Source organism: Coregonus clupeaformis, chromosome 7, assembly GCF_020615455.1.
Source record: "Coregonus clupeaformis isolate EN_2021a chromosome 7, ASM2061545v1, whole genome shotgun sequence".
Lineage (NCBI taxonomy): Eukaryota > Metazoa > Chordata > Actinopteri > Salmoniformes > Salmonidae > Coregonus > Coregonus clupeaformis.
The window spans coordinates 1370741-1395621 of NC_059198.1; the positions used below are offsets into that span (position 1 = coordinate 1370741).

Genomic DNA, 24881 nt, shown 5'->3' on the forward strand with positions numbered 1-24881 from the left:
TCCCCAACATCTTGACAGAGCTTGAACAATTATTATGAAAATAATAATAGGCAAATATTGCACAATCCAGGGGTCTAACGCTAAACACTAAAGTTGTTTCCAACATGTATAGACTCAGGGAGCCGAATATTTACGCAACAACTATATTTTATTTCTTTCATTTGTATGAATCTTGAAAAAATTAAATAAATAAGTAAGCTTCCATTTTGACAGAGTATTTTGTGAAGATTGTTTACAAAAAATGACAATTAAGGGATAAACGCTGAAGTTCTGTACATTACCTTGGAAATAATGGACGACGCAGCGGAACGAGGTGGAGCCGAGTCCCTTTGCGGAGTTCATTTCTTCCAAGGTAACGTACAAAACGGAGGCGTTTATCCTGCTTATACCACAGTTGCCAAAGAAAACAATATGAAAGCACACATGTACCGGTAGAAAATAAAGAAGTAAATATTTTCATTTTTATATGCAAATTCATACTTTCCCATCTTTTGGTTGCTAGAGACACTACTCAGTCCTTCGTTCTGTATGTTTTGTTGCCATGCTCAGTTAACGTTCTTATCCCTTGCTTGCTGCTAGCTAACCAACTAACTACGGCTACACAGTCACGACCTCTGCAGTCAGAATAACAGCAAAGTAGCTGTCTTCTATTGACATTCACTTGGATACATCCATAACAATAAGCTGATAATGCCCGATATTGCCTGGCATAGCTAGAAAAGTTTGCCTTATCAGGACACTCGTCAACACTGACTGTTAATTACGAGGAGATTGCATTGCATATCAAACACTAGGCTAGAAGCTAGCTAAATAGTTTGTTGCTAGCCAACCTGCCAATATGACAACCAAATTCAAAAATATCAGTTGCTGAAAACAGCTGGTCAAACTAGAAACATGTGGTAGGATTTGCCAGCTTAAGCGGAGGTGGGGACAGGAGAAATTCATGTTTATCACTCACCACGTTAGGTCATCAGATGCTCCCCCAAAAAATATGTCTCTGCAAAAATAAATCAATGCTAGCTAGCTAGCAAAGTTCTTTCTTCGTTGGACCTGTAGCAAGTACGGTCTGCATGTGTAGGCGCATATTGCATCATGCAATGTGCCGACATCTTTTCCAACTGTCCCGTTATCTGGTTTTAATGTCCATTCTAGAATGCCCTTCTAGCCAATCAGAAACGAGTATTCAACAACGCTGTGGTATAAATCCATTTTCAACCCACTCTGTAACACAATCAAATGTGAAGAAATCCAAGGGGTCTGAATACTTGTGTGTTACACTCTCGGGGAGACATGCGCTTCACACACTCGTGTAACTCTGCCTTAGAGAGCTGTCATCTCATTAAGAGGATTGACATCATGTTGTGCTCTCTATGAACCAGATCAGTGGTGTAGAGAGCCCAGATCATAGATCAGAGGGCAAAGCCTCAGAGAGAGGCAGCCAGCACCACTGATCATTACTCAGAGACACATACTACCGGTACACAGGCATTCACTCACACACCCTCACCGAAGCGCACAGAAACTCACACTCACTAGAATAGGCCTAGATCATGCACACATAGGCGTAACAAGCTAACACACAGATTAGGTCTACCGTGGTCTAGCTAACTAGCCTCTCCACACTACACGCACACACACACACACACCTCTACTGTCTGTCTACTACTGCCCCTGCTCTCTGCACAATCTAGCCTCTCTCCGTCTCTAATCATGGTTGTTGGTTGTTATTAGTGCAGCCTTGTTTTTCTCTGAGTGTACACAAAGCACTGGAAGGTCCCCCCCACACACACACACAAATGTGATAAATGTAGGTTTGGGCTCTGGTCTGTTTTGATGGGCTTGCCCCTGGCTATTCCTGACTCTTTACGAGCTAGCACAGCGGGCACATCAACCCTGTGTGTGTGTGTGTATGTGTGTGTGTGTGTGTGTACTACAGATGGTGAATGGCCCTGCCTAGACGAACAAAGGCAGGGATGCATGGTCATCTGTCATGCCTCAGAGCCAACAGATGCCCAGCAGCAGAGTGTGAGAGTGGTCCCTCGGATTAGAATCACCAAGCCAATCAGAGAACAGAACCTCCTCGGTAGAATCCCCAAGGCACCAATCAGAAGGCCAGAAACCCAGAGGAGGTCTCTGAGTAAATCTATAATAATCTACCATCCATAGATCAGTAGATCAGAGGAATGACATATGATGACACCAAAATGCTTTTAAAGCAATAAAGTTAATGAAACCAGGAACTAATCGTCACAACCTTCCAACAAAAGGCTGCCTGCCTGTGTGTGTGTCCTGTGATGGAACAATGGGGAGTAATAGTGTCCACAGTAAAAGTGATGGATGGGAGAGGAGGCCTGGTTTTTGGGCCTGTCCCCACCCAGTGATTGACAGGTCATTAGCCAGATAGAGACGCTGGCTGGCTCAGAGCCAGCCAATTGGCTGGGGAATATCCCAGGATGCTTTGTGATCTGGTGGGCAGATTCAAGACTCTGGTCGGCAGAGAGAGCGAGAATGAGAGAGATAAACATGGGCCAGACGGAGAGGCCTCGACACACACACACACCACACTACTCCAAGTCCTTCACACACACACACCACACTACTCCAAGTCCTTCACACACACCACACTACTCCAAGTCCTTCACACACACACTACTCCAAGTTGTTCACACACACACACACACACTACTCCAAGTCCTTCACACAGACTACTCCAAGTCCTTCACACACACCACACTACTCCAAGTCCTTTACACACACCACACTACTCCAAGTCCTTTACACACACAGAAGAAGTGAGAGAGAAAGGGATGGGCAGGGTCTTAGTCTGTTTAATTGGATGGTGTTAAACGTAGCTTCAGTAGAGCATCAACAGAGGGGCCCCTGCTACCTCATGAAAGATGCATGGACAAGGTTCACAGGACAGGAGATTGGCATTTAGGGTTACAACCAGCTGCTGCTGGGTCTAGTGTGCGTGCACAGTGTCTTATCTACTTGACCAGTGATGCCCTCGCCTATAAAGCACAGAGGTGATAGATACACAAGCCCAGAGGCGATAGAGAAACACACACACACACTCACACAGAGTACATTTATGGAGCAAGGTGTAGGCCTGCACACGGATCTGAAAGGACAGCACAATACAGCTAGAAGCAGTAGAATGTCAGGCTACAGGACAGTACATATCTAGAACAGGATAAAGACAAGCCTGGAGGACAGGCTGGGTGAGGATGGTTAGAGGGACCTAGGGGAGGGGATCCTTGGTCTGTGTGAGGATGGGAGGCCTTAGTAGTCCCTTTGTTTGGGCTGGATAGAGCAGCCAGCAAGCCCTAGCCATGCTGACAGAAAGCTATGCCCAATCAAACAGCTCTTCGCCTAGGAGGGGAGGGTGGCTGGGTATGGGAGGTCTGGTGTGAGGGGAGAGAGAGGGAGGGAGGGGAGGGAGGGAGAGATGAAGGGAGGGGAGGCTTGGGTAGCGGCCAGAAGCTAAGCCTGTCAGTTCACAACAACCCACACAGATAATCTGCCTGGACTCTGTTTGGGCTGGGTGGTGTGGAAGAGGAGTGAGTGAGATGTGGTGGTGACCCATCAGAGATGGATCTGAGAGGGAGAGAGGGAACAAATGAGAGAAGAAAGTATGGCAGACGAAAGGAAATGGATGTGTCATCTTGACAGAAATACATCAACTCGGTCCCTCATCCCAGTTCTCCACAGCCCATAACTGCTTTCTCTCTCCCTCTCTTACTTTCTTTTTCATTTACGTCATTTAGCAGACACTCTTATCCATAAGACAAGTAAGGTTGGGGTGCGTGAGGGGGGAAACTGTTCCTCTGATCATGCAAGATTTATAGAATCAAAAACAGTTAGTCGGGCTCTGTCGCCTTTCTCTCGTTTTCGAAACCCTTTCTCCTAAAATCAAAGGAACCACTGACTTCTTGAAAGCAGCCGAGACTGAAACACTGTCATTACACCCCCCCTTGTCTTTCATCATTCTGTCTGTAATTTCCAGTAATCTCAGGGTATTGGCTGTGGGTTAACATTTTAGGAAAATTCCTAAAGTGGAAATGTTTCAGTGTTGCACTGTCTCTACGCCCATCTGCTGATAGCTGGGTTGTGTTCATTAGGCACCAAACGGAAGAAAACAGACCGAAACAGGGATTACCCATTTTCAGAGGTTGCCTGATTCTTTGCGGTTCCTCACCCCCCCCATCTATAACAGGGCCATGTTCATTAAGGCACACAACGTAAAACATTCTATAACATTTTGCAACAGGAAACAAAAATTAGCATTTCTTATTGGTCGAGTCCCTCCGTTTCAGTCCGTTTTCTTCCGTTTGGTGTCTAATGAACACGACCTCCCTGCTAAATATAATTGAAATGGGCCCCGTTTTCAGAGTCTATTTAGATCTAGATACATGGGAAAGCACGCAACATAAATAACCATGACCAATGATGGGGAAATAAAACAAATCAATAAAGTTACACATCACAATAGTATTTTAGACAATATTATATAGATACTTACATTAGTGTTTTATTTTACAAATTTCCTTGGTAGCGTTAGCTAGCTGTACTGGCGCCAAAACGGAGGTATTTTTCATCCTATAGCTTGTTCTCCATCTTCTTTTTAAATGGTAAGCCAACATGTTTTCAGCATTATTATTTCCCTGACTGATCAGAACTCATTTTCTCATGCTCTCTTGTCTCTCAGCAGCAGACATAGTGAGCAATATGTTTGGAACATCAAATCGCAATATCGAATCTCAATACATATAGAATCGTGACAATTGTGAGAATCGCAATACATATCGTATCGGCACCTAAGTATTGTGATAATATCGTATCGAGAGGTCCCTGGCAATTCCCAGCCCTAACCACGACCTTCATGAATATTCAGTCCCATGTCAGCCCCCTCCTTCCCTTCATTAGCCATTCATAAACTATCAATTATAGATAGGTGGGTGAGGAACAGCAAAGAGCCAGACAGCCAACCTCTGAAAGCAGGGGCAGGCTTCCACGCTATGCTAGTTGACAGAGTTGTCCTCCTTCACGCTATTCATTTACTTTACCAGTAACTGTTTAAGTGGTGGAATTACTTCCAGACTGACGCAGTTAGCTGCTGCAATGTTCTGGAACACAAACTTCAATTAAGAGAGAAAACATTACTTAAAAATCTGATGCAGACACGCAAACACACACTGGGCTGTGGCACATATACGCACACAAACATGCACACACAGATGCGCATACACACTAGAAACAAAACACACACCGTCACAGAGAGTTAAAAGAAAGAGTAAGGAACTACAGAAGAAAGAAGTAGAAAGAAACTGGATAACACCTAGTTCCTTCTTTAGCCAACTCTAAAAGTGGAAGTGATCTGAACAATTTAGTAATCCAAGGAAATACAGTAGTTAGTACGGCACAAAGCCATCCAACCACAGTATAATTCTCCTAGAAGGCATAATGGCATGGGCCAATCCAAAACGGTCCACTAACTGACAGCCTTTAGAATCAAACACCTCTGTTAAAAAAGGAAAGAAGGAGGGAGAGAGAGAGAGAGAGAGAGAGTGAGAGGAAGGAGAGAGAGAGAGAGATGAAGAGAGAAAGAGAGAGATGATGGCGAGAGAGAGCAGAATGGAGCGAGAGAGCAGAATGGAGCGAGAGAGGGATGGAGCGAGATGGAGAGAGAGAAATAGGCCTAAAGAGGGGGATGGAGAGAATAAAAAGAATAGGCTAGTGAGAGAAAGGGATGAGAGAGGAGACACAGAAGAATCAGAGAGAGACAGACAGAGGATGGATAGAAACAGAGAGACAGACAGAGGATGGATAGAAACAGAGAGACAGACAGAGGATGGATAGAAACAGAGAGACAGACAGAGGATGGATAGAAACAGAGAGACAGACAGAGGATGGATAGAAACAGAGGATGGATAGAAACAGAGAGACAGACAGAGGATGGATAGAAACAGAGAGACAGACAGAGGATGGATAGAAACAGAGAGACAGACAGAGGATGGATAGAAACAGAGAGACAGACAGAGGATGGATAGAAACAGAGAGACAGACAGAGGATGGATAGAAACAGAGGATGGATAGAAACAGAGAGACAGACAGAGGATGGATAGAAACAGAGGAGCAGACAGAGGATGGATAGAAACAGAGAGACAGACAGAGGATGGATAGAAACAGAGGAGCAGACAGAGGATGGATAGAAACAGAGACAGACAGAGGATGGATAGAAACAGAGAGACAGACAGAGGATGGATAGAAACAGAGAGACAGACAGAGGATGGATAGAAACAGAGAGACAGACAGAGGATGGATAGAAACAGAGAGACAGACAGAGGATGGATAGAAACAGAGAGACAGACAGAGGATGGATAGAAACAGAGAGACAGACAGAGGATGGATAGAAACAGAGAGACAGACAGAGGATGGATAGAAACAGAGAGACAGACAGAGGATGGATAGAAACAGAGAGACAGACAGAGGATGGATAGAAACAGAGAGACAGGCAGAGGATGGATAGAAACAGAGGATGGATAGAAACAGAGAGACAGACAGAGGATGGATAGAAACAGAGAGACAGACAGAGGATGGATAGAAACAGAGAGACAGACAGAGGATGGATAGAAACAGAGAGACAGACAGAGGATGGATAGAAACAGAGGAGCAGACAGAGGATGGATAGAAACAGAGAGACAGACAGAGGATGGATAGAAACAGAGAGACAGACAGAGGATGGATAGAAACAGAGAGACAGACAGAGGATGGATAGAAACAGAGAGAGGATGGATAGAAACAGAGAGACAGACAGAGGATGGATAGAAACAGAGAGACAGACAGAGGATGGATAGAAACAGAGGATGGATAGAAACAGAGAGACAGACAGAGGATGGATAGAAACAGAGAGACAGACAGAGGATGGATAGAAACAGAGAGACAGACAGAGGATGGATAGAAACAGAGAGACAGACAGAGGATGGATAGAAACAGAGGATGGATAGAAACAGAGAGACAGACAGAGGATGGATAGAAACAGAGGAGCAGACAGAGGATGGATAGAAACAGAGAGACAGACAGAGGATGGATAGAAACAGAAAGGATGGATAGAAACAGAGAGACAGACAGAGATGGATAGAAACAGAGAGACAGACAGAGGATGGATAGAAACAGAGAGACAGACAGAGGATGGATAGAAACAGAGAGACAGACAGAGGATGGATAGAAACAGAGAGACAGACAGAGGATGGATAGAAACAGAGGAGCAGACAGAGGATGGATAGAAACAGAGGAGCAGACAGAGGATGGATAGAAACAGAGGAGCAGACAGAGGATGGATAGAAACAGAGAGACAGACAGAGGATGGATAGAAACAGAGAGACAGACAGAGGATGGATAGAAACAGAGAGACAGACAGAGGATGGATAGAAACAGAGAGACAGACAGAGGATGGATAGAAACAGAGAGACAGACAGAGGATGGATAGAAACAGAGGATGGATAGAAACAGAGAGACAGACAGAGGATGGATAGAAACAGAGGAGCAGACAGAGGATGGATAGAAACAGAGAGACAGACAGAGGATGGATAGAAACAGACAGAGGATGGATAGAAACAGAGAGACAGACAGAGGATGGATAGAAACAGAGAGACAGACAGAGGATGGATAGAAACAGAGAGACAGACAGAGGATGGATAGAAACAGAGAGACAGACAGAGGATGGATAGAAACAGAGAGACAGACAGAGGATGGATAGAAACAGAGGAGCAGACAGAGGATGGATAGAAACAGAGGAGCAGACAGAGGATGGATAGAAACAGAGGAGCAGACAGAGGATGGATAGAAACAGAGAGACAGACAGAGGATGGATAGAAACAGAGAGACAGACAGAGGATGGATAGAAACAGAGAGACAGACAGAGGATGGATAGAAACAGAGAGACAGACAGAGGATGGATAGAAACAGAGAGACAGACAGAGGATGGATAGAAACAGAGAGACAGACAGAGGATGGATAGAAACAGAGAGACAGACAGAGGATGGATAGAAACAGAGAGACAGACAGAGGATGGATAGAAACAGAGAGACAGACAGAGGATGGATAGAAACAGAGAGACAGGCAGAGGATGGATAGAAACAGAGGATGGATAGAAACAGAGAGACAGACAGAGGATGGATAGAAACAGAGAGACAGACAGAGGATGGATAGAAACAGAGAGACAGACAGAGGATGGATAGAAACAGAGAGACAGACAGAGGATGGATAGAAACAGAGGAGCAGACAGAGGATGGATAGAAACAGAGAGACAGACAGAGGATGTATAGAAACAGAGAGACAGACAGAGGATGGATAGAAACAGAGAGACAGACAGAGGATGGATAGAAACAGAGAGAGGATGGATAGAAACAGAGAGACAGACAGAGGATGGATAGAAACAGAGAGACAGACAGAGGATGGATAGAAACAGAGAGAGACAAAGGATGGATAGAAACAGAGAGACAGACAGAGGATGGATAGAAACAGAGGATGGATAGAAACAGAGAGACAGACAGAGGATGGATAGAAACAGAGAGACAGACAGAGGATGGATAGAAACAGAGAGACAGACAGAGGATGGATAGAAACAGAGAGACAGACAGAGGATGGATAGAAACAGAGGATGGATAGAAACAGAGAGACAGACAGAGGATGGATAGAAACAGAGGAGCAGACAGAGGATGGATAGAAACAGAGAGACAGACAGAGGATGGATAGAAACAGACAGAGGATGGATAGAAACAGAGAGACAGACAGAGGATGGATAGAAACAGAGAGACAGACAGAGGATGGATAGAAACAGAGAGACAGACAGAGGATGGATAGAAACAGAGAGACAGACAGAGGATGGATAGAAACAGAGAGACAGACAGAGGATGGATAGAAACAGAGGAGCAGACAGAGGATGGATAGAAACAGAGGAGCAGACAGAGGATGGATAGAAACAGAGGAGCAGACAGAGGATGGATAGAAACAGAGAGACAGACAGAGGATGGATAGAAACAGAGAGACAGACAGAGGATGGATAGAAACAGAGAGACAGACAGAGGATGGATAGAAACAGAGAGACAGACAGAGGATGGATAGAAACAGAGACAGACAGAGGATGGATAGAAACAGAGAGACAGACAGAGGATGGATAGAAACAGAGAGACAGACAGAGGATGGATAGAAACAGAGAGACAGACAGAGGATGGATAGAAACAGAGAGACAGACAGAGGATGGATAGAAACAGAGAGACAGACAGAGGATGGATAGAAACAGAGAGACAGACAGAGGATGGATAGAAACAGAGAGACAGACAGAGGATGGATAGAAACAGAGAGACAGACAGAGGATGGATAGAAACAGAGAGACAGACAGAGGATGGATAGAAACAGAGAGACAGACAGAGGATGGATAGAAACAGAGGATGGATAGAAACAGAGAGACAGACAGAGGATGGATAGAAACAGAGAGACAGACAGAGGATGGATAGAAACAGAGGAGCAGACAGAGGATGGATAGAAACAGAGAGACAGACAGAGGATGGATAGAAACAGAGAGACAGACAGAGGATGGATAGAAACAGAGAGACAGACAGAGGATGGATAGAAACAGAGAGACAGACAGAGGATGGATAGAAACAGAGAGACAGACAGAGGATGGATAGAAACAGAGAGACAGACAGAGGATGGATAGAAACAGAGAGACAGACAGAGGATGGATAGAAACAGAGAGACAGACAGAGGATGGATAGAAACAGAGAGACAGACAGAGGATGGATAGAAACAAGAGACAGACAGAGGATGGATAGAAACAGAGGAGCAGACAGAGGATGGATAGAAACAGAGAGACAGACAGAGGATGGATAGAAACAGAGAGACAGACAGAGGATGGATAGAAACAGAGAGACAGACAGAGGATGGATAGAAACAGACAGAGGATGGATAGAAACAGAGAGAGGATGGATAGAAACAGAGAGACAGACAGAGGATGGATAGAAACAGAGAGACAGACAGAGGATGGATAGAAACAGAGAGAGACAGAGGATGGATAGAAACAGAGAGACAGACAGAGGATGGATAGAAACAGAGGATGGATAGAAACAGAGAGACAGACAGAGGATGGATAGAAACAGAGAGACAGACAGAGGATGGATAGAAACAGAGAGACAGACAGAGGATGGATAGAAACAGAGAGACAGACAGAGGATGGATAGAAACAGAGGATGGATAGAAACAGAGAGACAGACAGAGGATGGATAGAAACAGAGGAGCAGACAGAGGATGGATAGAAACAGAGAGACAGACAGAGGATGGATAGAAACAGACAGAGGATGGATAGAAACAGAGAGACAGACAGAGGATGGATAGAAACAGAGAGACAGACAGAGGATGGATAGAAACAGAGAGACAGACAGAGGATGGATAGAAACAGAGAGACAGACAGAGGATGGATAGAAACAGAGGAGCAGACAGAGGATGGATAGAAACAGAGGAGCAGACAGAGGATGGATAGAAACAGAGGAGCAGACAGAGGATGGATAGAAACAGAGGAGCAGACAGAGGATGGATAGAAACAGAGGAGCAGACAGAGGATGGATAGAAACAGAGAGACAGACAGAGGATGGATAGAAACAGAGAGACAGACAGAGGATGGATAGAAACAGAGAGACAGACAGAGGATGGATAGAAACAGAGAGACAGACAGAGGATGGATAGAAACAGAGAGACAGACAGAGGATGGATAGAAACAGAGAGACAGACAGAGGATGGATAGAAACAGAGAGACAGACAGAGGATGGATAGAAACAGAGAGACAGACAGAGGATGGATAGAAACAGAGAGACAGACAGAGGATGGATAGAAACAGAGAGACAGACAGAGGATGGATAGAAACAGAGAGACAGACAGAGGATGGATAGAAACAGAGAGACAGACAGAGGATGGATAGAAACAGAGAGACAGACAGAGGATGGATAGAAACAGAGGATGGATAGAAACAGAGAGACAGACAGAGGATGGATAGAAACAGAGAGACAGACAGAGGATGGATAGAAACAGAGAGACAGACAGAGGATGGATAGAAACAGAGGAGCAGACAGAGGATGGATAGAAACAGAGAGACAGACAGAGGATGGATAGAAACAGTGGAGCAGACAGAGGATGGATAGAAACAGAGAGACAGACAGAGGATGGATAGAAACAGAGAGACAGACAGAGGATGGATAGAAACAGAGAGACAGACAGAGGATGGATAGAAACAGAGAGACAGACAGAGGATGGATAGAAACAGAGAGACAGACAGAGGATGGATAGAAACAGAGAGACAGACAGAGGATGGATAGAAACAGAGAGACAGACAGAGGATGGATAGAAACAGAGAGACAGACAGAGGATGGATAGAAACAGAGAGACAGACAGAGGATGGATAGAAACAGAGAGACAGACAGAGGATGGATAGAAACAGAGAGACAGACAGAGGATGGATAGAAACAGAGGAGCAGACAGAGGATGGATAGAAACAGAGGAGCAGACAGAGGATGGATAGAAACAGAAGAGACAGACAGAGGATGGATAGAAACAGAGAGACAGACAGAGGATGGATAGAAACAGAGAGACAGACAGAGGGATGGATAGAAACAGAGAGACAGACAGAGGATGGATAGAAACAGAGAGACAGACAGAGGATGGATAGAAACAGAGAGACAGACAGAGGATGGATAGAAACAGAGAGACAGACAGAGGATGGATAGAAACAGAGAGACAGACAGAGGATGGATAGAAACAGAGAGACAGACAGAGGATGGATAGAAACAGAGAGACAGACAGAGGATGGATAGAAACAGAGAGACAGACAGAGGATGGATAGAAACAGAGAGACAGACAGAGGATGGATAGAAACAGAGAGACAGACAGAGGATGGATAGAAACAGAGAGACAGACAGAGGATGGATAGAAACAGAGAGACAGACAGAGGATGGATAGAAACAGAGAGACAGACAGAGGATGGATAGAAACAGAGAGACAGACAGAGGATGGATAGAAACAGAGAGACAGACAGAGGATGGATAGAAACAGAGGATGGATAGAAACAGAGGATGGATAGAAACAGAGAGACAGACAGAGGATGGATAGAAACAGAGAGACAGACAGAGGATGGATAGAAACAGAGAGACAGACAGAGGATGGATAGAAACAGAGAGACAGACAGAGGATGGATAGAAACAGAGGAGCAGACAGAGGATGGATAGAAACAGAGAGACAGACAGAGGATGGATAGAAACAGAGGAGCAGACAGAGGATGGATAGAAACAGAGAGACAGACAGAGGATGGATAGAAACAGAGAGACAGACAGAGGATGGATAGAAACAGAGAGACAGACAGAGGATGGATAGAAACAGAGAGACAGACAGAGGATGGATAGAAACAGAGACAGACAGACAGAGGATGGATAGAAACAGAGAGACAGACAGAGGATGGATAGAAACAGAGGGGAGAAACAGAGAGACAGACAGAGGATGGATAGAAACAAGAGAGACAGACAGAGGATGGATAGAAACAGAGAGACAGACAGAGGATGGATAGAAACAGAGAGACAGACAGAGGATGGATAGAAACAGAGAGACAGACAGAGGATGGATAGAAACAGAGGAGCAGACAGAGGATGGATAGAAACAGAGGACAGACAGAGGATGGATAGAAACAGAGAGACAGACAGAGGATGGATAGAAACAGAGAGGATAGACAGAGGATGGACAGAACAGAGGATGGATAGAAACAGAGAGACAGACAGAGGATGGATAGAAACAGAGAGACAGACAGAGGATGGATAGAAACAGAGAGACAGACAGAGGATGGATAGAAACAGAGAGACAGACAGAGGATGGATAGAAACAGAGAGACAGACAGAGGATGGATAGAAACAGAGAGACAGACAGAGGATGGATAGAAACAGAGAGACAGACAGAGGATGGATAGAAACAGAGAGACAGACAGAGGATGGATAGAAACAGAGAGACAGACAGAGGATGGATAGAAACAGAGAGACAGACAGAGGATGGATAGAAACAGAGGAGCAGACAGAGGATGGATAGAAACAGAGAGACAGACAGAGGATGGATAGAAACGAGAGAGACAGACAGAGGATGGATAGAAACAGAGAGACAGACAGAGGATGGATAGAAACAGAGAGACAGACAGAGGATGGATAGAAACAGAGGATGGATAGAAACAGAGAGACAGACAGAGGATGGATAGAAACAGAGAGACAGACAGAGGATGGATAGAAACAGAGAGACAGACAGAGGATGGATAGAAACAGAGAGACAGACAGAGGATGGATAGAAACAGAGAGACAGACAGAGGATGGATAGAAACAGAGAGACAGACAGAGGATGGATAGAAACAGAGAGACAGACAGAGGATGGATAGAAACAGAGGAGCAGACAGAGGATGGATAGAAACAGAGGAGCAGACAGAGGATGGATAGAAACAGAGAGACAGACAGAGGATGGATAGAAACAGAGAGACAGACAGAGGATGGATAGAAACAGAGGATGGATAGAAACAGAGAGACAGACAGAGGATGGATAGAAACAGAGAGACAGACAGAGGATGGATAGAAACAGAGAGACAGACAGAGGATGGATAGAAACAGAGAGACAGACAGAGGATGGATAGAAACAGAGAGACAGACAGAGGATGGATAGAAACAGAGAGACAGACAGAGGATGGATAGAAACAGAGAGACAGACAGAGGATGGATAGAAACAGAGAGACAGACAGAGGATGGATAGAAACAGAGAGACAGACAGAAGAGAACCACGTAGACTTATAAAAAATAAAATATGTATTGTCACATACACCTGATAGGTACAGTGAAATGTGTTGTTTTACAGGGTCAGCCATAGTAGGTCAACACCCCTGGAGAAAATGTGGGTTAAGTGCCTTGCTCAAGGGCAAATCTATTTTTCACCTTGTCGGCTCGGATATTCGAACCAGCGATCTTTCGGTTACTGGCCCATCGCCTTAACCGCTAGGCCAGAGCCTGTCGTTTAGCGCTCATTAGCAAAGCCAAGGACAAAAGTGTTCAGTCTATTTGTTTTTTTCCCTCGCTCTTCTTCCCCTAATGGCCTATGTTTTATGCATAGCTTAACTGGCTTTAATTGTTCTGTCCACGGGGCATATAGTGTGCCTGATTCTTTATGTGTCACCATATTAATGACACTGGGATCTAATAGACTGGGAACAGTTGTACAGTGTCTATGTTTACCAAGAGGATACTAGTGGTCAAAGTATCCATAGCCGTTCCTGTTCATCCAACTCTGGTGAAGTAGATAAATGGCTTCACTGCCAAAATCTCAAACTATCCTTTTAATATGGAGGGAATTAGTCATTGGAGAAAAACCCCCCAGAAAGCATGCAAAAACTGAAAATGAACTACACTGAACAAAAATATAAAGGCAACAATTTCAAAGATTTTACTGAGTTACAGTTCACATAAGGAAATCACTCAATTGAAATACATTCATTAGGCAATAATCTATGGATTTCACATAACTGGGAATACAGATATGCATCTGTTGGTCACAGATACCTTTTAAAAAAGGTAGGGGCGTGGATCAGAAAACATGTCAGTATCTGGTGTGACCACCATTTGCCTCATGAAGAGCGACATCTCCTTCGCATAAAGTTGATCAGGCTGTTGATTGTGGCCTGTGGAATGTTGTCCCACTACTCTTCAATGGCTGTGCAAAGTTGCTGGATATTGGCGGGAACTGGAACACGCCGTCGTACCTTTCGATCCAGAGCATCCCAAACATGCTCAATGTCTGGTGAGTATGAAGGCCATTGAAGAACTGGGCCATTTTCAGCTTCCTGTAATTCTGTACAGATCCTTGCAACATGGGGCTGTGCATTATCATGCTGAAACATGAGGTGATGGCGGCAGATGAATAGCACGACAATGGGCCTCAGAATCTCGTCACGGTATCTCTGTGCATTCAAATTGCCATCGATAAAATGCAATTGTGTTCGTTGTCCATAGCTTATGTCTGCCCATAACATAACCCCACCGCCACCATGGGGCACTATGGTCACAATCGCTCGCCCACACGATGCCCACTACAGTTGAAACCAGGATTAATCTGTGAAGAGCACACTTCTCCAGTTTGCCAGCTGCCATCGAAGGTGAACATTTGCCCACTGAAGTCGGTTACGACGCCAAACTGCTGTCAGGTCAAGACCCTGGTGAGGACGACGAGCACGCAGATGAGCTTCCCTGAGACGGTTTTTGACAGTTTGTGCAGAAATTCTTCAGTTGTGCAAACCCACAGTTTCATCAGCTGTCCGGGTGGCTGGTCTCAGATGATCCCGCAGGTGAAGAATCCAGATGTGGAGGTCCTGGGCTGGCGTGGTTACACGTGGTCTGTTGTGAGGCTGGTTGGATGTACTGCCAAATTCTCTAAAACATTGGATGTGGCTTATAGTAGAGAAATAAACATTCAATTCTCTGGCAACAGCTCTGGGGGACATTCCTGCAGTCAGCATGCCAATTGCACACTACCTCAAAACTTGAGACATCTGTGGCATTGTGTTGTGTGACAAAACTGCACATTTTAGAGTGGCCTTTTATTGTGCCCAGCACAAGGGGCACCTGTGTAATGATAATGCTGTTTAATCAGCTTCTTGATTACCTCACCTGTCAGGTGGATGGATTATCTTGGCAAAGGACCCATACACAAAAAAATGTATGCACGCACGACTGTAAGTCGCTTTGGATAAAAGCGTCTGCTAAATGGCATATTATTATTATTATTAAAGGATAAATGCTCACCAACAGGGATGTAAACAAATTTGTGCACAACATTTGAGAGCATTGTGTGGGTATGGAACATTTCTGGGATCTTTCATTTCAGCTAATGGGACCAACACTTTACATGTTGCATTTTATTACTGTTCAGTAATATATATATATATATATATATATATATATATATATATATATATATATATATATATAGTAATAATATCACCATCTTTGAGAATTAACAATCAAATAAATGCTAGTAAGTCAGGAAGAATCGAAAATTCCAAAAAGCGGGCATTCAGGGCACATGCCCATTGATTTAGTTATAATATAATGTTTGAGCAGAGGCACACCGCATTAGCCATGGCAAAATGCATAGAATTGCAGGAAATTAGCTTCAAAACTGCAAAATTTTCTCTAAGCTCAAGGGTAAAGTGTAGAATTGCAGAAAATGTGCTTTACAACAGCAACATTTTCTCTATGCCACCAAGATACTTTTACAGCTTTCTATAGTTTACACCTCCTCTTCTAATTAACTGTGGGGGTGAAAATAATGCGACTATCTACTAAATCTATTCATTTAAAAATGATTACATTCACCTGATGATAAGGTGTGATTTTATTTTTACGACACCATTCATAAAAATCTAACTATAGGCTATACCGGTGGTGTTTCCTTCACCACCTGGGAGAATCATTGATGTCGTCCCAAATGACACCATATACACTACATAGTGTGCTACATTTTGACCAGAGCACAACATAAGAAACAGGGTGCCATTTGGGACACAGCCATTGAGCCTGTATGCAGAGCAGGTGACAGAGGTTCTGTGAACGCTCCCGTCATGTATCGACTGGGAATTGATTTTCGCTGGTGGTAGCTGGAGGATGACAGCTCTCACAGGGAGGATGTTGAGGAAGGAGGGAGAGAGAGAGGAGAGAGATGTCAAGTGAATACAAAGCCACTACCACTCAAGAGTGCATGCATGTTCCCTTTCCTGCTCTGAATGACAACGTCCCCCAATGTCCCTGTGCCGCTAGGCATCTCTGCAAGTAGCAAACACAGCCACTGTGTGTTCGCATCAACGTGGCCAAGGACAACCATAAGGAGAAAAACAAGGTTCTGGTGCAGAGACAGTGGATTCCTTTCCTCAGCGATGGTTCTCCTTTCATCTGCCTGTGCTAACATTGACACACAAAACAAACTTCATAATGAAAAATAATGTGACAGGTAAAATGAAGACGGCCATCCTTATCTACTGAAGTATTGACTGCAGGTATGTAGCTACTTAAAAAGTATTAAATAAAATTTTCGAATAAATAGTTAACGGTATTGACAGTATTGAAAAACCATCCCGAGCTATTTCCAAATACCCCGGTATACGGTATACTGCCCAAGCCTAACCTGAGCGGCTGGAGAGGATCGTTTCTCCTGCCTTCACAGCCTCCATCTCCCAGTCATTCTGCATCAATAATCCCAGCCAGTGTGTGTGTGTGTGTGTGTGTGTGTGTGTGTTAAGCACCCAGTCGGGCTCAGCAGGCGAGCCAGACATACCTCGATACAGGTGTTAGACAGCTGCTTAACAGAAGAAAGGGCTTGTCCCAGTCCTAATCCCAGACAGACACACTCACATGCCCCCCGAGCTACAACTAGGGCACGAGACAGATAGGGGAGATAAGTAGTAGCCTTCAACTGTCGTTAGGGCTATCGTTTGACAAAGTGGAGATTATTTAACTGTACGCTTTGGCGGGTTGATCAAATAAAACAAATCTGTCACTATATAATATACAGGTATCTGAATAAATCAGATACCGTTTCTTTAACCATTATTTTACCAGGTAAATTCATTGAGAACACATTCTCATTTACAGCAACGACCTGGGGAATAGTTACAGGGAAGAGGAGGGGGTGAATGAGCCAATTGGAAGCTGGGGATGATTAGGTGGCCATGATGGTATGAGGGCCAGATTGGGAATTTAGCCAGGACACCAGGGTTAACACCCCTACTCTTACTATAAGTGCCATGGGATCTTTAGTGACCACAGAGAGTCAGGACACCCGTTTAACGTCCCATCCGAAAGACAGCAACCTACACAGGGTAATGTCCCCAATCACTGCACTGGGACCAGAGGAAAGAGTGCCTCCTATTGGCCCTCCAACACCACTTCCAACAGCATCTGGTCTCCCATCCAGGGACCGACCCTGCTTAGCTTCAGAGGCAAGACAGCAGTGGGATGCAGGGTGGTATGATGATGGCCACTAAAACAGATGGGGTTGGCATAGATTGTTGACAACATGTAGGCCTAAACTATATGTTTATCGAAAACATAAATACATTTGCACAATTGTTGGTTACCTAGCTAGCGAATGTTTTGCCATATTAGCATAGACGTGACATCAGTCAAAACAAGACATGGTATCAAGAACAAGATAAACGAGCCACCTGCAAATCCCCACAATGCAGCTTATTGTCATTGTTGCCATCTGACCGCTCAGAATCATAACATCACACGGCCTTCAGACCCATTGACGCACGTGCGTCATTTTTGTGACGTTGTCAGCCAACCAGTCTAATATTTAGGCCTATAAAAATAATGTTCACTGCACAGCTTTTGTCAAGGGAAGTAGCCTATGCTTCATGGATCCTACTGGAGCAGCAAAACAACTGAAATAGGCTACACAATTCATATGCATGACCATGACTGTGTGCAGTGAAAACGGCTTAGAATCCACCACCCCTCAGGCTGTAGCCTCGGGGGGCGTCGTGCTCAGCACACTGTTAGAAGCTAGGTGAGCAGAGAGGCTGAGGGCACTGACTGACTGGACAGTGAGTGACAGGAGAGGACAAACAATCTACCGATAACCAATTGCTGGTAAAGCCACGAAAAACATTAGTGGAAAACATTGATGAAATGTTATAGGAATGCATAGCCTTATAACGTTACAGCTGCTGGAGAAGGAAAAATTGTGTTTCTCGATCCCACAACGAGCAGCATTACTTTACCTTAATGCTCTTGGATGGAGAGCTTTCATTGAGAAACTGATGACAGCCATCAACTAGGCCTGGTAACTAGGTCTGGTAACTAGGCCTACACCCATTCCCTCCTACTCTAGCTATTCCAAACAGACAGCCATCTTGGATAAGAGAGAGCCCATAGAACTGGGGAGGTAGAAATGAAATGTCAAATAAATTAGGAAGACAGATGATCTGAGATGTGACTCTGGGGGTGCTTAAGAAATATAATATGGTGGGAACTAAGGCAGGTGGTGCTTATAAGAGCATTCTCTCACTGGAGGTTAATATACATTAATGTAGCTTTATTTTTCAGTTGCACAGACTGAGGGTCGTCTCCTGACTGATACTGTAGTGTAGCCTACTGCATCTTCAACTTCTACACAGAGACAGAGAGCAATGGATGTTTGTGTAGGTACTGAGATGGTTAAGAATTGTGTGATTCCTCATCTGCTGATGTGATAGTTTCAAGGCAGAGGTATCTATACACAATTCCAAGGCCAGGGACATAATGTCAGAGACCTTTTCAAGGCAGAGGTATCTATACACAATTCCAAGGCCAGGGACATAATGTCAGAGACCTTTTGTTTGTTATATCAGCCACCCTATTATTCATTAGACTGACTGGCAGTGGAATGTTGCCTACACATTAAAGACACACACAGTATGAGTGACGTTATCAGTCTCTCTGTCCTACAAACTGGTCAGGAAATATCCTCCCTGTACACTGGAGGCAACATTACTTTGGCGACAGACCTGGACGCAGACCAAAGAGATGGAGCTGGGCTGGGAGAGAGAGAAAGAGAGTTGAGGGATCCAAAACAATAAGTACAAAGAAGATAGAACATAACTGGGCAACTATCCAGGCCGAAAAAGCTTGAAAATATGACGTAGGCCTAGCCATATGGTAAAAGGAAGTTCCTGTGAATTACTTCATAAAATATAACTTTGGTTTGAAGATACTCAGCCTTTGTAGAAAGAGGTAAGAAATGGGGAACAGCACAGCTTTCAAAAATGTACTCGACAGACCTGGGTTCAAATACTATTTGATTGAAATCATTTCAAAAGATATGCTTGATTGAGCTTGCCTGGCTTAATGGACCAATATAATAGTCCCAACAAGTTAAACCCCACCTATCTGGCACTCTAGGCAGGCTAGCGCAAACACTCAAAGTATTTGAAAGATTTCAAATAGTATTTGAACCCAGGTCTGCAGAGAAAGGAGAATTCATTCCGATAATGAACGTGAATTCCTGTAACTGGCTGCACACAAAAACACAATAACGGAGTTGACCTGATTGATGCTCTGGGCAAACTCAGTAGCGACTGGGAGTGAGTGCCAAAAGCTAATAGCATCTTTCATACCCACAGAGAAGCCAGCAGACCCTGACTGGGGCTCAATGTTAAGGATATGAGACAACATGAAAATGTCCACACCTACCTATCAGGGTTGAGGGGAGGCTCATAATAATGACTGGAACGGACCCAATGGAATGGCATCAAACACATGGAAACCATGTTTGAAGTATTTGATACCGTTCCACCTATTCTGCTCCAACCATTACCACGAGCCCGTCCTCCCCAATTCAGGTGTCACCAACCTCCTGTGGTGTTCAGTAGGCGCAAAACAGAGTGAAACAGGGAAGTACTATCAGAACTTGTCCAAAAAGAAGAGAATTTTTTCATTTTCCGTTACAAAACGTTTTGCTAGGGTGTGCCCTAGTGAACAGGACCCTGGTAAAGAGATGAGCCCACTGCTAAACATCCAGTCTCCAATCAAACACATCTAACAAAGCCGGTTACCTGCCTTGAATAGAGAGAGCTTCGACTTAGCATAGCCCTTGGGGTTGGAACACACACAGAGATTCAGATATGTTGCATTTGGGACCAGGTGGGGCCCTACGCACCCAGGCGCTGCAATCCCATTTAAACATGCTGCTCCTGGGGCTTTAGGGAGCTAGCTGCAGAGTTGGTGGTTACTGGTGGTTTCCTCTGGGAGTGTCGATCCTAGCTGTGAGCAGTGTGCACACAGTGAGGCTTCCGAAGATGCGCTCTGTTAATTAATTTCAAAAGAAAGGGCTCTGAGACTGAGGGGCAAAAAGCAAAATTAATCATGATGTACTACTGTATAGGAGAGGGGAGGGAGAGCCTGGACAGGAGAGGGAGGGGGGAGGAGGGAGAGCCTGAACAGGAGAGGGAGGGGGAGAGGGAGCCTGGACAGGAGAAGGAGGGAGGGGGAGGGAGAGCCTGGACAGGAGAGGGAGGGAGGGAGGGAGAGCCTGGACAGGAGAAGGAGGTAGGGGGAGCCTGGACAGGAGAGGGAGAGCCTGGACAGGAGAGGGAGAGCCTGGACAGAAGAGGGAGGGGGGAGGGAGAGCCTGGACAGGAGAGGGAGGGGGGAGAGGGAGCCTGGACAGGAGAGGGAGGGGGGAGGGAGAGCCTGGACAGGAGAGGGAGGGGGGAGAGGGAGCCTGGACAGGAGAGGGAGGGGGGAGGGAGAGCCTGAACAGGAGAGGGAGGGGGAGGGAGAGCCTGGACAGGAGAGGGAGGGGAGAGGGAGAGCCTGAACAGGAGAGGGAGGGGGGAGGGAGAGCCTGGACAGGAGAGGGAGGGGGAGAGGGAGCCTGGACAGGAGAGGGAGGGGGAGGGAGAGCCTGGACAGGAGAGGGAGGGGAGAGGGAGAGCCTGAACAAGAGAGGGAGGGAGGGAGAGCCTGGACAGTAGAGGGAGGGCCTGGACAGGAGAGGTAGGGATAGCCTGAACAGAGTGTGTTAACAACCAGCAAGGTCTAGTGAACTACTGTAGCGCTGTACAAACAAAGGGTCATCGACCATCCGGCGACAGCTGTTTGTTCTAGAGACAGCCTGTCTGTCATCATACAGTACTCACTGTGTCTCACCAAATACAGTAGTTGAGCTAAAGCTTTAGCAGTTAGAAACACATCAAGTGTTGCCTGACTATGCGCTATCCATGCAACCGTCCATATAGCTGATTGCCTTTCCGTCAGAGGAGGCTGGTGGGAGGAGCTATAGGAGGATGGGCATATTGTAATGGCTGGAATGGAATCAATGGAACGGAGTCAAACACGTTACCATGTGTTTGGTACCATTCCATTGATTCCATTCAAGCCATTACAATGAGCCCATCCTATAGCTCCTCCCACCAGCCTCCACTGCTATCCATCTACAGCAGGGTTTTCTGAACTCGGTCCTGGGCTATGAATGGCCATAGCACTAGTATGATGGACATGTGTGGGAGACTAAAAAGGGGAGAAAGCATGTCAGCGATTGGTTTACCGTACCCACATGATATGCCTCTGCTAATGTTAGTGCAAGGAGGAAGGAGGAGTTTGTCAACTCACCAATGCTGTCCATCTGACATCATTCTGAAGCACCTAGTTCATCAACAATGAAATAAAACATGTATGACACATGTAAGGTGTGCTGTGATTGCCAGTGAAAAACTAAAAACATAGAACTGTGATCGGTGTAGTCAAAAGCAATCAATCCAAACCATTCATTCAGTAGAGGACACTAGCTGAGGCCACTATAACAACATGAAAGCTTTGAGGGACAAACAGGTCAGAAAAGCAAAAACAAAGGTTGATAATTTAGGCTAGCTAGCCTAATATTTGCTCAAATTGGCAAAGATCCTTGCTATCAGTAGCCTATAGGGTCGGGATATTTTGAGACAGTGACTGAATTGAAATGCCAAGAACCTAATTTATGGTTACTTGGCAAGTCATGGGGGGGGGGATATGATCGCAGATGGTCGAACAGATAGTTTAGTGTGCGAGTCTTGCGCCTTCCTGGTCTGAATGAGGGATTGGAGCATGCTTCACTGAACAATACAGGAGTGGGGTGTTTCTAGTGACAATGGGTGGATCTGGTCAAAGCAGCCAACCATTCACATAAATAAATTATGTAACGTAATCTCTAGTAAGGACACATCAGTCACATGTTGGCATGCAAAAAATATATTGTTTTATCATTTTAAGAAAGGGAATCAATAGCTAGCTATAGTCAAAGCTCAGTTGATGATACCCTAAAATAAATGTGATTCGCTGGTTAGGTAGATTTTCTCGGTAACGTTAGCTAGCCAACCAGCAAAACCAGGCTAGATGTCAGCTAGCGCTCTAACTAGCTACATAGCTAAATTACCACAACCTACACTAGCTATATACAAGTTATCTAAACACGATTCGTTTTGCTCAGAAGGAGAGCAAGGTTCTCGCGTCATCATTGTTGCTGGTGTTTATTTTCCTGCAGTAACACACAGTATCTAGCTAGCTAATTAAATGGCAGTGATGATCAAGTCAATACTTTTGTTTGCTTGCTAGGATAACGGTAACTCTGTTTTGTCAATTACCCAGCTAGAAACATTTTCTAATGACTGGGCATCAACATCGAACTAGTTAGTATCGTTTGATTGATACAATGTAACTCCTACGATGAGATTGATGTGCCTTGAATGGTCCCAGGTAGCATGATGATGGGGTAACTTTATGCCCTGCGTTTCCACACACACTCACAACGAACGAGCTGTGGTGTGCTAGCTAGCGCAATGTGTCTGCATTGAACCACCAGACTCAAACAGTGTAACGTTACGTGGGTGTACATTTGTGTGCTTGAAACTGTGTGGGGCGTTATATGCATAACGTTAGCCCCTCTGTCTGTGCGTAGTTATATTCCGTTTTTGCTTCAGTTTCTGGCATTCTTGTCTTTTTACCTTTCGTCTCCTGGTTTCAGCATTCCCGCTCCAAACAAAGCATTGATATATGACTCGTAGGTTTTGCCTCCAATTGTCCACCTTATAAGCGTTCACATGTGAGCACCCGGCCGGACTCATGACTGAAACAACATTCAGTTTTGTATTTTAAATGATGAAACGTGTCCTACAATAGAGAATAAGCTAACTAGCTAGCGCGTGCTTGCTGTCCAGAACATAAGCTAGCTGTGGTTTCCGTTTGGAAATGGGACAGCCGCGACAATATCCAAAATCAGATTCGGACATCTGACAAATACGTCCTTTGTTGACTTGTTTGTACAGTTATCCGTCTTCGTGAATCTGTTCCCGTCTCAGACTGACAGTTGCCTTTATCCTCATGTCAAACACTTCCACTCACGATTTATTTTTCTAATGGTATGTTGTGCGCCGAGCCCGCCCAAAGCAAAACATGATTAGCGGATACAAAGAAAGGTGACTTCATATGTTGGCTGAAGAGTGCTCTGGTGCGTTGTTTCCCGTTGAAGTCACGCCCCTTTGCAGTAAGGATAGGGTTCTGATCCGTGCAAAAATATGTCCTTTCGTAAAGTAGGCGGACTCACTGGTCTAAAATAACCAATAGGCTGAGATAAAATCAAACCTGGGTGGCTTACTGGTTGTGTCAAATTGTCAAAAAATAGTTTAATTTAATTGACAATACCAACTACCGCCCTTTCAACTGGACCACAGCGATCCCCGGTCTGCCTCTGCGCTAGTTTGATGCTCTCATACGATGACAATGGATCATAGAAATTCCATTTTATTATGTACTGAACCACATGGTTAGAAAATAATGCATCTATTCTGCACCAGTTGTATTATTTTGTGTGCAAATCTATTCCAGGATCTGTGAACAGAGGCTACCACTACTGCATTATCGATAAAAGGCTGACATCTACTGGTTATAAATTATATTGCACATTGAAATCTGTGTCACTTGCTGGTTGTGTCAATCAGAGTTGTTAACAAGTACCTCCCTCCCCTGTCTGCCTGTGCTCTAGTAGTGCAACACTATGGAGGACTAAAAGTGCCACAATTAAATAAATAAATACACCATTAAATAATTACTTAAATGTGTCATTAATTAATTAAAATTAGAATTAAATACATAAATGTGTTATTAAATGTGTCATTAATTAATTCAAATACCGATTCATTTTATGTAAAATACATATATAATAATTTCACTATTTACATTTACATTTCATGGTCCTGCGTTGGAGTGCTTCCTGAATTACTTAAAACTGTCAAACTGACCCATCAAAAGTTG

General features: G+C 44.7%; 1 protein-coding gene across 2 annotated transcripts in view; it reads right to left on the reverse strand.

The window, feature by feature from the left end:
* The window catches only part of LOC121568726 (ubiquitin carboxyl-terminal hydrolase 22-like), a 63482-nt gene extending 39423 nt beyond the window's left edge, over positions 1–24059 (reverse strand). Inside the window, exons 1-2 of one of the 2 annotated variants that reach the window (XM_041879127.2) lie at positions 23576–24059; positions 22209–22241 (exon numbers count right to left, since the gene is read on the reverse strand). In XM_041879127.2, coding sequence (XP_041735061.2) covers positions 22209–22241; positions 23576–23695 — 153 coding nt within the window. In that variant the 5' untranslated portion in view covers positions 23696–24059. The remainder of the gene's footprint in view (positions 1–22208; positions 22242–23575) is intronic. The other variant, XM_041879128.2, reaches the window with a different exon arrangement.
* Between the last annotated feature and the right edge of the window lie 822 nt (positions 24060–24881).